The 14,089-nt window shown below is 43.3% G+C and overlaps 1 protein-coding gene across 1 annotated transcript; it reads left to right on the top strand.

The window, feature by feature from the left end:
- Positions 1-419: 419 nt before the first annotated feature.
- Positions 420-6,751, top strand: dnajb4 (DnaJ heat shock protein family (Hsp40) member B4). Its single transcript, XM_079530025.1, has 3 exons — positions 420-884; positions 2,322-2,902; positions 5,722-6,751. Exons 1-3 carry the CDS (start codon positions 674-676, stop codon positions 5,950-5,952), a joined length of 1,023 nt encoding a protein of 340 aa, XP_079386151.1. The 5' UTR covers positions 420-673; the 3' UTR covers positions 5,953-6,751.
- The last annotated feature ends 7,338 nt before the right edge of the window (positions 6,752-14,089 follow it).

The raw sequence follows: 14,089 nt of genomic DNA, 5'->3' as shown, positions 1-14,089 counted from the left end.
GGAGTTAATCATCTCATCAATATCTAAACAATATGGAACACACACACACACACACACACACACACACACACACACACACACACACACACACCGGCTCACTTTCTTTACTCTCTCTCTCTCGCTCTTGATCTCTCTCTCTCTCTCTCTCTCTCTCTCTCTCTCTCTCTCACGCGCATGACATTATCACGCGCCCGTAGCCTACTCGTCTGTTTGGTAATGATCTCTCATGTCAGATTGAACTTGAAGCGATTGTTTAGCCTACACTATACAGCTACAACTACAATAAGCAGAGTAGCTTATAGCAGTCAGTAGCCTATATATATATAGGCCTACGCATGTGTTTGGCACTGTTTGCACCTCTGGCTCTGTGGGTTGTGAAGAAGAGAGTCCAGACCAGTATGGTATATGACGTGTCTCAGCATTGGCTTTCTAGAAAGAGCGTCTGAATACCAGTGTGGGCCCGGACGCAGGGGAGGAGGAGGGCGCAATGGCTATTTAAAGAGGGTCCTAGTCACGGATATAACACGGCGCGTTGAATAACGGTCTCTAAACGGTCGTCATCTGCTAGCTGTTGTTGTTACTAGATATTGTTGTGCTTGAAGTGAACTGACAGCGCCCATATAGGATCGACTGCAGAAGCCGCTCTTCAACGCGGGGCCGCTTTTGGGGGAAAATGGGGAAAGATTACTATAAAATATTGGGTATTTCTAAAGGTGCCGCGGAAGAGGACGTTAAAAAAGCGTACAAAAAGCAAGCGTTGAAATGGCATCCAGATAAAAACAAGGCGGCTAATGCCGAGGAGAAATTTAAAGAAATCGCCGAAGCATATGACGTCCTCAGCGATCAGAAGAAACGGGACATTTATGATCAGTACGGAGAGGAAGGTAGGCGGAATGTGTTTTCAAAGTATTAAACACCGTCCTGAAATTGTTACTATGTGTAATAATAACTTTGGATACGATTAACCCGTTATAGGCAGCCAGTTTAAATCAGTGCCGAGTTGCAGATGCTGTCTTAATAAAAGTATCACAGGGAGAAACGAGGGGAACATACCCATACAGCACAGCATTGTCAGACGACGACGTTATAGTTATTTTCACAGACTCCTATCAATCTTGTCATTATCAATGACAAGATTAATCATTCAAGATTAATCATAATTAGACCTCTGTAAAAAATAACTATAACGTCGTCGTCTGACAACGTGCTTGAGGTGGATATGTGCCCAGTTCGACTGTTACCTGCGTTGAGTCAGGCCTAATGACTCATTAGTAGGCTAATGACTCGCCTATCTGAACCAGCGCAGGTAACGGTAGGCTAGAACTGGGCCCTGCATTTTCTGGGAGAACTGTCTGGGGCCATTTTAGGACAACTGGGTGGTTATATTCAATATTCACTCCGTTATTAATTTTAATTCCCGGCCGTTGCCATTACAATGATGAACAATGAGGCACATTAGATCTGCATTTCCCCATGGTCCCTAAAACATAATATCGTATAGTCAATATGGCTTATACAGCAGATGACAGGATTTGTTTGTATATTTGAAAAATTCTCAGCTCAAAATACATCACTGGTAAAATAATTTATGCTTGATGTGGTAGCAAACAAATGAATGGGGGCGAGTGATGAATGCATAGTCACACAATGTAATTTAAATCATAAAATTATACAAAACATATATACCATAAAACTATCTCTGATTCAGGTGAATAATACTTAGCCTGTATTTTGAGATATACAATAATTAAACTGTGTGTGTGTGTGTGTGTGTGTGTGTGTGTGTGTGTGTGTGTGTGTGTGTGTGTGTGTGTGTGTGTGTGTGTGTGTGTGTGTGTGTGTGTGTGTGTGTGTGTAGGGGGGGGGGGGGGGGGGGTAGAGAGTTAGAGCACTGGGGATGTTGCAGCTATAGTGCAGTAGTTTTCAAGACAGACAGTAAAGGAATTATGGACGAATTACCAAATGACATATAGTCATAGGATATCACGCTCACGGGGTCCCCAGATGATTAGCTTAATGAGCAACATTGTCTTCTCACTCAACAGTAAACAAACCAACATACAATTAAATGTAGCCTATACATGGTATCTGCACATTTCTATAAAGTTACAATTTAATGACCTTTAAGACCTTTTTAATACCAAATTGGCCCAATTGTCAAATAATTGTCATAAAAATGTTCTTAGATTGGGGTCCTAGAAATAAAATAAAATATCTTATCAAATTGGGTGTTGAGACTCACAGGCTTGGTGCAACCACTTCAGTCTATACGTTTAGAGAGAACACTTAACACTGACAACAACATTTCTGTTGACCACCAGGTCTCAAGGGAGGAAATGGACCCACACCTGATGGACAAGGTAGCAACTTCACCTACACCTTTCACGGAGACCCCCACGCCACATTCAACACCTTTTTCGGGGGCGCCAATCCCTTCGAGATGTTCTTCGGGCGTAAGGCCAATGGGCGTGACGACGAGGACATGGAGGTGGATGGCAACGATCCCTTTGGCTCCTTCACAAGTTTTAACCTGAACGGATTCCCTCGGGACCGGCACGTGGGCGTTGGCGGCCAACCGCGGCGGAAACAAGACCCGGCGATACACCACGAACTGAGAGTCTCCCTGGAGGAGGTTTTCCATGGCTGCACCAAGAGGATGAAGATCTCTCGCAAAAGGCTCAATCCAGATGGCAGGACCATGCGCAACGAGGATAAGATCCTCACTATTGAGATCAAACGGGGATGGAAGGAAGGCACCAAGATCACGTTCCCGCGCGAGGGCGACGAGTCGTCCAGCACCATCCCGGCTGACATCGTTTTCGTCATCAAGGACAAACCACACGCACATTTTAGGCGAGAAGCATCTAATATTGTATATCCTGTGCGCATAAGTTTACGACAGGTGAGTGTCTCTCTTTTGCACCCCATCTGTGTAAAATTCTCACAGTGCACGGCTCAGGGGTAGAGTGGCCGGATGTCAACCTCAAGGTTTACAGTTCAAACCCGGGCTCCCCCAGAGTTAGTGTCGAAGTGTCCTTGAGCAGGTTGGTGCCTTGCATGGTTTCCCCTGCCATCAGTGTATGAATGTGTGTGTGAATGGGTGAATGTAAAGCATGCACCTTGGATAAAGGCGCTATATAAATGCACCATTTACCATTGACCAAAGTTGAATACTGTGTATATACTCCCCTGGAAGAACAACCTCCTCCCGGGTTTGGTAATCAACTTGAAGACAATAGAGCAAGGCAGCATGCACATCACAAACTAACTCCAATGAGCCAGCTCTTGCGTCGAGCCTATTGGCCGAGTCACCCACAGATGTGGGCCCAAAATTGCAGTACCAGAGCTTCAAAAGTCTCTCCCGATCCTGGGGAAATTCCCCGTTGTGCACACCGCAATATTTTATATGTAGTCTTAGTAGTTGCAGGATAGATATGTCCGAAGGAAGGGGTGCATTCAGAATTATTTAACCACTTAAACCGTATATAATTGACCGGTGCGGTGCCCCATAGGGGCCTCTACTAGGACCCCTCCCTTTTCCCTAAATCTCTCACAGATTAAACACACAAAACCTTGGACATGTTATATAATTTGGAATCTTTGGCAGCAGCAACACCGAAGGCAGACAGAGAGAGAGAGGGCTGCCCACGCACATGCTCACAGCGAGATGTACTTACCGTATATGGCTTCTCATGCTCTGCTCAGTGTTTGGGCCTGCATGGTTCTCATGGCTTCCATGTCCAAATATTTTGATTGCTGAAATCAGGCCTGCCACCGATGATGTCATGGATAATGACATGAATACATTGATTTACAGTGTTGGAAAAGTTTTTAAAAAACCCGGTATATGATCTATTACTACTAGTTATACTTACTTATTACTTTACATATTATTCCCTGCCAAAAGTAACTAGTTTCTTTTTTTCTCTCGACCCCAGTAATTTCATCTTTTGTCCCCAAAAGTCTCAAACTACCCAGTTTGTTCCGGGCGGTTTAAGGCCCGCTTTTCCGCTTCCAATAAATCACACATAGGCCTACAGTCAGACAAGGGTGCATCGTTTCCGTATCCGATCTAGAGTTTAGATCCAGACAGGTCAGCAAAGCAACTCGATCCCAACCCAGACTACCATTATAAATAAACATTCAAGCCCACAGTACCACCAAGGCTTGTGAAAATAGTAACAAATTACTTTGGGGGAATAGTAACATATTAGTAATACTATTACTCAAAAGTGAAAGTAATTAGTTTACTGGAAAAGGCTAATAATATTACTTTACACGTCCCAGGTGCATCAATGCGATGTTTTTCGTTATAGTTCTTCTATTTATAGTTACTCATAGGAATAGACTATGTGACAACCAGGTATAGTCTGTTGACCACCGGAGAGACGGGTGACAGCCGGAATGTAGACGGCACCCGGGTGAGCAGTATGGGTTAGCGCCCCAGTCTGTGTCCTCCGTGAGGAGGAAGCCCAACAAACCCTCGGAGAGGCCTTTAGGAAGGCTATTCAAACCGCAAGCGGAGCCTGCAGCACCACCTTCTTGCTCGGGTGGAGTCTGTGGAACCATTGCGGCTTAGGAATCCACCACTCCTGAATTAAGTGTCTGGTGCTGGGACTCTGGTGCTACGCACAGGTCCTGGGCCTGGTGAGAGCAGGAGTGGACCTGGTGAGACGTAGGAGGGGCCCGGACAGGAGTCAACCCACAGAGCCTAGACCTTCCATGCGCCAGAAGCGTACCTCCCAGCCCTGGCAGAGTAGTTCTGGAGTAGTTCCAACGGATTGTGTGGCTTTGGTCTTTCCCTAATGGGACTGATCGAGGGTAGCTACTGGGACATAAGTCGGGACTTGAACACCCCGGCTGGGTCGCCTGAGTGAGGGGTATGATGTTCGAGAGACCCGAAACCCTGATGACTTTGGGATACATCACTGAGGATACGTCCCAGGTGCATCAATGCGATGTTTTTTGTTATTACTTTAAGTAATACGTTATTTTCCAACACTGTTGATTTAGTTGGACACACATCATTGGCCACCAATTCTAGTCTGAGGCACCGTGGTTTCTGCCAAAAGTCAAATCAATCAGTCTTTTAAGCATATTAAAACATGTTTTCACTGACAGAAAATACTGGTAGGCCTACATAAATTGAAAGATTGGCTAAACATTATACTGCAGCAGTTAAATGGCAGCGGTGGCCGAACGGATTGCGGAGCGGTCTTGATACCGGAAGGTCGCCAGTTCGAATCAGCGGTCCGACATGTTAAAATTACCATCGCTGAAGTGCCCTTGAACAAGGCATTGAACCACTACGATGAAATGTTCTATGAGCAGGGCCTGGCTGGAAACAAGTTCTTGAGCTTAGCCCAGATACCCTGGGTAAATATAGTAATCATTTCATTTCATTTGCATGCGTGTGTAGAAATGAACCCAAATGAACTAATGATTTGATTTTACAGTGCAGTGCTAACGTGCTGACCACTGGTTCAGTCGGTAAAATTGTATTGACACTGGCAGGATGTTCTACCTCATTAATCATTTTTTCATGGCACTGTTAGGTGCACTGGATCAAAGTGACCACCAAATGACACTGCTTAAGTAATTTAACTTTAGCACCAACTCTCAGTTGTACCGTACGCCAATGTAGTTGTTGTGCCGAAATGTCCACTGCATGACATGACGTTCTGTGATGCCTCGCTGACTTCCACATTCATGTCGTTGCAGTCACTATGCGGATGTTCAGTAACCGTGTCAACGATAGACGGGAAAACGTGCAACATGAAGATCACGGATGTCATCAAACCTGGCATGAGAAAGACTGTTGCCGGACAGGGTCTCCCCTTGCCTAAAAACCCAGAGCAGAGAGGAGACCTCGTGGTGGAGTTTGATGTGAACTTTCCAGAGTCGCTCCCAAGCAACGCCAAGGATGTGCTGAAACGGCATTTACCTACTTAGGAAGGAGGACATGGATGTCAAAGGGTGATATTCGCATGCCAGCGCTCAGTCTACCTAACACATACAAATAAAGTAAACACAAACATCCATGCGTGCACACGCACACGCACACACACACACACGCACACGCACACGCACACACACACACACACACACACACACACACACACACACACACACACACACACACACACACACACACACACACAATGCTTACTATTCACACACACCCTCCAAATGAATGTGCAATTTATATTTTCTATCTATTTGGTGTTTTTATAAATACCGTGCATGCCACCAAGTGGATGAAAGTGTAAGTAAAAGAGATTGTTCATATGTGAAAGTAAATATTTTATGTGCCATTTTAACTTTATCTTTATGATTTGTGTGTTGGTTAATTTGTGTTGGGATTTTGACATTTGTTAGTTTATACTGAGTGATGTGCAAGGCAATCAAAAAGTTGTCGAGTGACTTATGAATCTACGAATTATACTGTGCAAAATCATCACGCATTCTCATACTTTATCCTTCTATTTACCTTTAAGAGGCACTCTTTGTCAATGAAATGTCATCTGTAAAATTATGTCTTTTAAGTTTATTTTCACATGAAGAGATACACGTTTATAATATTTTGAGGATATCTTTTATGTAGAAATGTTAAAGGGAGAGTGATCTGTGTATGGTATAAGAGATTTTGTAACAATGGTCAACTTGACCATGTACAGTACAGGATATTCAGCTGGAATGAACATGTACATTCTATAAAACTATTAAACTTGAATTTAGAAATCAGTCAATTCAAATTCTTACAGAATCTACACTAGCAGACAATGTTTAGCTATTAAATATGAATGTCAGATGAAATATATTTCGCTTAAATTTCCTAATGTTTAAAGATATTGATGGCATGAATGTAAGCGTGTAAATATAGCTGTCTCAGCTGCTATAGCTGTTAGCTGCCAACACAAAGACCTTTGGGTTTCCCACCAGGGAACGCCATATCAGTCATCATGGTCCAGGATCCCAAATAGAGCCACGATAATGTTAGCAGAGGGCCCCACAATAGACCCTTTTCACAGCGGATGGGTTAAGCCTTAACGCTTAACCCATCCTTAACCGTTAAGGTAATAACAGGTGTATGTGTTACTGTGAGCCATCATTGGAAGCTCCTGTATAGTTAACGTTGTCATGCTAGCACAGAAAACAGCTAATACCCACAATTGACATTATTATTAGGCTTTAGTCCAGTTTAGTTAAAATATGGCCGATGTGAAGCCAATGACCATCACTGTGACAGTTTACTGCAGGTGAAATTAAGATTTTCGTGCTAACTCCATCATTTGTAGTTAGGAAAGAATATACCAACACAGGTTTGAGATTACTTTGTACTCAATTTATATAACTAAGCCACTACTGGATTCTTACTGTTGCAAAACTGAATGGTGTAATTGGTGGGCCAAAATACTCTTTTTAAAGAGGCCAATCCTCACTCTGGTCCTGCAGGGTGCAGTCGCACCATCTGCGGCCTAGCCTAGGTGACGGGCTGTATCCACAATCCAATAACCCCAACCATAGCCTATCCCTAATCCAAAACTAAAGGCAATAACCTGCAACCTTCCAATACACTGGCACACAGTAGTACCAAAAGCCTTTGTGAATGCTGTTTGCCTTTAGTCATCCATATTCACAGATAGCAAGACAGCCTTTCAGACACCTTTCCTCAATCTCTCTGACTCACAAGCACACTACTGTGCTTGTGAGTCAGAGAGATTGAGGAAAGGTGTCAGTTAGAGCGTGTTAATGTGAGGCTGGTAACTGGCTGTGCGGCGGTGTGGTGAATGCAGAGGATGACAGCCATGAGAATCACACCTGCCTGTTTCAAAGAGGAGCTTGATGTAAGATTCAGCCTCCAGAACAGGGGGCTGAACCCATTTTGTTTTCACCCAGTGTCAATTCCTTCTGCCAGTCTGGGGAGAACAAAGGACTGATCTCATGCTTCCTTCCATGCATGAGGAGTCCAGGCCGCTTCTTTTCACCTGACAGGGGGGAGTTTCCCTGGTTGGACGTAGCGTGTGGAAGGAACACGTTATTCCAGTTCCTTCCCCTCCATCAGGCAGCCAGCTGACCAGGGGGAGGCAGTTTAGATGCCAACACTTCAATGAATTAAAAGTGCCTTAAAACGAGAGTTGCGTGAGTGCTGGTGTTTTCTCTTTTAGAGATTATTTCTGTAAAGGCAGTTTAGAGACCAGTATTACTATTACTGCATGTTTTTTGTGAGGGTACCTACCCTAGGGCCTAGGGGACACGGGGGAACATGTGGGTTGTGGGGAGAATCAGTGGATTCTGCTACAGTGAGAATGGGAGGCTAGTTCAATGACAATGCCCACACGCCAGGAAATGCTCCCAAAGTTAGATTGTGAACTTTTCTCTGCTTCCACCTATAACAACCCCCAATCTAAGCAACTCCATTTGTGTTTGGGTCAATAGATCTGTGTGCAAGGGATGACAATTTAAAGGCCGATTTTGTAGTTTGTTTTCCAGTTCAGGTTAAAAATGACAGCAGAGTTAAAACATGGCCGACATTAATCTTATGTAACCATAAAGTTGTACGGTTGTAAGGTTAATCTTATTCAGTGTTTGTGATATGCAACACAGATGCAGCTAATCAAATTAATAACATGAGTGTCAAACTTATGTGTGTGAAATTCCAAACATTGATGTTATTAATCTTAGTGACAATCTTACTCTGGGCCATCCAAGTCATGAAAAATGCAAACCGGGAAGTGCAACAGTGGTGTTTATCTGATGTCAAACAGAATCTCTTCGTCCTGCACAGACCTGTGGTCAGACAGACACAGACCTGTGGTCAGACAGACACAGACCTGTGGTCAGACAGATACTGCTGCAGCGCAGGCTTAGTTGCCATGTTTCTAATCTGCTGTAGTTTTTAATCAGAATTCTGAAATGAGAAACAAACTGAGAAACAGCCTAAGGGTTTCGTGCTCCTTTAAAGAGGGATTGGTGATCAAAAACAATATCTTGATACACCAATTAGTCTGGTCTTGATTTTCTTCTCAAAGACATATAGGAAGTTGTCTCCAGTCCAGAGATGTATTCAGAACCAAAAATGCATGTGCAACTTCCCAGAAAGATAGCAATTAAAGGAAAGTATAGCAACTAGTAACTAGGTCTCCACAAGGGCAGGTCAGGTTGTGGCCTCCTGGTGGCGCTATAATAGGCCAATGTGAAAAGGGTGCCATTTCTTTTTACGCCTTGGATGGCAATTGGATGATTTGAGGCAATTTGTTCCAAAAATGTGTTTTGCAAAAATCCACCTGTTGGTGGCGCTATAACAGGCCAATGTGAAAAGGGTGGGATATATTCCTTAGCCAGTAGGAAAGTCTGTGAAAGATTGAATGTAAATTGCACACTGCGTTCATGAATTGAGGCTTTTTGTTCAAAACGGGTCAATCCTGCAAACTTTGAAAGCCAATGTTAGCCAATTAGGATGGAATATGAAATATCGGACAGATCCGTCTTGAACACATGACTATAGAGATACTATGTAACGATTTGCGGGATTTTTGGACAGAATCTGGAAGAGTAATATCCAAAAATGTGTTTTACAAAAGTCGGACTGTATAGCGCAATACAGGCCGTTCTGGGGCAGAGGTTCATCGTTGGCATCTACAGTAGGGAGGGAGTGTGTGCAAAATTTGGCATCGACCGGGTTAACGGTGCCGGAGATTAGCTGTACACGGACGGACGGACGGACACACACACACACACACACACACACACACACACACACACACACACACACACACACACACACACACACACACACACACACACACACACACACACACACACACACACACACACACACACACACACACACACGGACGGGCGAGTGCAAAACATACTCTCTCCCCATGCCTTCGGCCTGGTGGAGACAATTAAATAATTGTTTTGATGAATTGAAAATGGAGGACCCTGATGTAAAAGTCTTAGTGCTTTTTCTGATTTTATCCTCTTAGCAGTTTTTGAATTGACCTGTACCTTCCTTGAACTGTACCCATTCTACAATCTGTTAATACAATTTTCAATCAATCAATCAATCAATCAATCAAAGAAAAATAAATATATTAGTCCACCCAGTGCGTTCTGTCTGGATGAGTAGGCAGTGTGGAATAAATGATTCACTATGACCAGTCACAAGACTCCTCCCACTGACTTTCACTGGACAAACCCCAAGTTTAAAGGACTCTGATATCAGGCATCCAGCATATCATGTTCCTGTCAGACACATTTCCTGTCAGCCTTGCCAAGATGTTGCAGCCCTGAGTTGTCAAGCCGGATTTCAACATTTTCTGGCACAGTATAAAAGGTCACTTCCCTCTGTTGGTGCGATCACAGAATGGCCACCCCGGAGTCAAAACACAGCTGCCTCAGATATATACAGTAATGGCACCAAGGGGAGAAGAGGGCATAACTTAAATACAGACAGAAACCCCCCTGATGATTGCTGTATTTAGCATGGTGACTCAGCGTTCCATCATGTCCACTTTTAGCGGAAGAAAAAATATTTTAAATCTAGCTCACTTTTCAGACTGATAATAGTCAACTATGATATCGTGCATACGATGTGTGTCGGACACCATATATGTTGCCAAGGTCTTGTGACATCATGCGACATCATTATGGATGGAGATGTGGAGATCCTGATGTCATAGTAATTGCGACGTGCTGTCGCAATTAAGCCCATATATGGAGATCCCTGATGTCATCAATATTGGCCAGCAACTCTACATCTGACCTCAAACCTCAAACCCTTAGATCTCCATATATGGATATATGTTGATCCTTCCCCATCCATCCTTCCTCTTCAATGTCTAAAGTTCTCAACAGGCCCACCTGCCCATTCAAACTCTAGACGGGCCTGCCCCAAAGTTATTAGTGCAGCCGTGCCCGGCAGCCGGCGAATACTAATGTCCATATGTTGATCTGACCTCATCAAACCCTGTACACTCAAGACATGCTCCTTATATGGCCAGTAGCATTCATTCCATGTTGATCTGACCCCCATACATGCCAAACGCCAGCGCTCGCCCAGCAGTCTGCCGTCAACGAGGTGGATGTGCGCACGCGACCTCGCCCTCAGGTGTCTTACTGGTATAGAATAAAAACATGCTGGCTTCTATGTTAATCTGCAGGTTAATCTTCCCTCAGTATTGTAAAATATTTGCTGTCAATTTTAAAATCTTCGCCAGGTCAAAAGCAAGGCAGAGAATCTTGCATTGTCTGTCTGTCTGTCTGTCTGTCTGTCTGTCTGTCTGTCTGTCTGTCTGTCTGGCCTGCCTGCCTGCCTGCCTGCAATCAATTCCAGAATATTTGTCAAATCAGTCAACCAAAACTGTTATTTTTGTGAATTCATAATCTCTGACTCACCACTGCTCCAGGCTATGAGATACGTGCAAGGATAGGGAGAGCAAACATCCAAGCTGTCCTCCAGCATATTAGGATCTACAGTAATTTAGCCAATGAAGTTGCTCCTATCCCTCTCATATAAACCGGCTCCACTCGTCAAACTTGCCGTAATTGATAATAATCTATGCAGGTAACACCTTTCAGCATATATCTTGATTACACCAACATTGTTTGTGTGAATATATATATATATATTTATTTTTTTAACATTGACAGCCTCACCCGTGCCAAGGTCTTTCAGCCGTGTCTTATTCAAGAAGAAAAGAATTACACCTGCAGGTCCATGAACTGGAAGTGAAAACCGGCTATGTTAAATCTATCGCAGGGTTTTTCCAAGTCACCTGATCACATACTGAACAATAAAGAAACAACAACAACTACCACACAACAAAACATACCCTAACAACTATCCACCACCCTCACCCACCCATTGAGAGACAAACAGACGCAGTTTGACAGACTGTAAATATTATTATAGGGTTATGTCTTATGGCGTAGATTTGCGCTCCACTGTGCGCACCTTTCTATATATAGGTTGCTGTGGGGTTCTTTTTACGTGTGCACATGTGTAGGCATGTGAGTGTGTAATGCATGTTCCTGTCCTGCATCTGTTCATACTTCATACACAGATCCTGTTCTATATCGCCCAGGAGACTGTCATGAAGATGTTGGGGGACTAGTAGGCCCTGCATCAAATTCAGATTTTACTGGGGCCAGCTTCGAATTGCAGCTGTCCGTAGGTGCCCTTTGAGAGCGGTTTTGAAGGAGTCAAGGGATTTGCAGGGATTGTCTTAATGACTGTTGGTAGGGCGTTCCACATTTTGGTGGCATAGGAGCAAAAATAATTTAGTCCCTTGTTTGTGCCGAATCTGGGTTGTACATGGTTCGTTGCACTCCCTCTGGTGTTGTGGGTGTGGACTTGGTCTCATGCTCATTAGTCATTATTAAACAGAAAACACATTTTCAGGTTGGTTACTAATTGTATCCAATCAGAATAATTATGTCACACAAAGAAATGTGCAGACATTATTATTGGAACTGGAACACTATCAAATTTAAGTTGATAAATTGATTGATTGATTGACTTTCTCCTGATTGACTGAACATTTGCAAACCAAGAGGTGGAGGGACAAAAATAGATCTTTAACCTTTTAAAAAGAAAGTCACTTGCCCTACCTTTAATATAATATTAATATTACTGTCCTGCAATGGTTATGAGATTATACAGGAGAGCAGCTGCAACAACTCTCATACACATTTACATTAAAGTTCTATAATGTATTAATTTATTCTCTTACTAGGATAACTGTCATTCTTGATCTTGGTACCACTGTACCAGGACCAAATTGCTCACATGCTCCACCCTGTGATGCTGATGGAGCATTGCATGATGACAATTTGACTTCACTTACTGAATGAGTGGGCTGGTGTGTGATGATTCACCTAAGTGTTAACCTTCAATCAGATGGTGGTATGAACAGCCAACTTCAGTACGTGTTTGAGAGCAGTTCAATAAATTAAACTCATGACTCATGAGTATATAAACTATAAAGTTTTGTAATAGATAATGTAATTTAAAATAAATTAACACAGAGGCTTTTTCTTTTTAATATGTGCTTCTACTACTTATTCCACGAAAACTGTATCCTACATTGTGCAAGTTTTTTAGGACATAATGTGCTGATTTCTTAAAGAGTGTATGTTTCTGTACTTCGTGTGTATACAGTATGTGTACAATACCTACTTGTATGTGTGTGTTTGTGTAAAGTTTTAATTGTCTTCTTTTATCATTTCAAAATTTGATTGGAGGATTAGGATAAGCCCCTTGAGATACATCATCTCATTTTCGAGGGGGTACTTGACGCCGGTCAGACAATATGCACAGACGCGTAATGTCACATTGTCTCCTGCAGGTGGTAGTGTTGCATTGTAATTTATATTTTTTATTTTCACTTATGCTCTGTAGGAGCAGCATAACATTCCCATTACAGCCATCATACGTATTGTCTCCACCAGGCCGAAGGCATGGGGGAGAGAGTATGTTTTGCACTTGTGTGTCCCGTCCGTCCGTCTGTTAACAGCTAATCTCCGGCACCGTTAACCCGGTCGATGCCAAACTTTGCACACACGTTCCCTGGATGCCATGATGAACCTCTGCCCCAAAATTTCCAGAACCGCTTGTTATAGCGTCACCATGAGGCAGATTTACACATTTTTACCTATAACTGCACCAATCTGTGTGAAACGTTGCATGCACACTCCCTATAGAGGTCAAGGAAAAACCTTTGACCTGCATTTTTCACATCGTTATGGCCCTGGAGTGCATCCTATACCAGACCGATACACCTCCTTGGCTTAGCCTACTTCCATTTACACCAGGTCCCTTGGACCTGTCATCTCATCTCTGCTCACAAGTTCTACACTGTTATGCAGATTCATGTCCCTGTTATGCAGATGCATGTCACTCGTTCCCTCTTTCTGCCACACAGGTTACAGAGCACACTGCTGCATGACAGGCTGCTATCTCACAGTGGATAAGCTCAACAACACTGAACTTATCTTCTTCCAAGTCTTTCACTCTTGCAGGTAACTCTGGTCCATATAGCTACCTTGCAGGATGTTTTCATTTCTATGGAATACACCCTGG

The sequence above is a fragment of the Electrona antarctica genome (assembly GCF_951216825.1).
Source record: "Electrona antarctica genome assembly, chromosome: 19".
Classification (NCBI taxonomy): Eukaryota; Metazoa; Chordata; class Actinopteri; order Myctophiformes; family Myctophidae; genus Electrona; species Electrona antarctica.
The sequence above is the reverse complement of the archived record's forward strand: the minus strand, read 5'-3'. Positions and strand labels throughout refer to the sequence as shown.

Coding starts and splice junctions, on each gene's coding strand:
- dnajb4 (XM_079530025.1), top strand. CDS start 674: ATGGGGAAAGATTACTATAAAATATTGGGTATTTCTAAAGGTGCCGCG. Junction 885..2,321: donor TGATCAGTACGGAGAGGAAG/GTAGGCGGAATG, acceptor GTTGACCACCAG/GTCTCAAGGGAGGAAATGGA. Junction 2,903..5,721: donor TGCGCATAAGTTTACGACAG/GTGAGTGTCTCT, acceptor ATGTCGTTGCAG/TCACTATGCGGATGTTCAGT.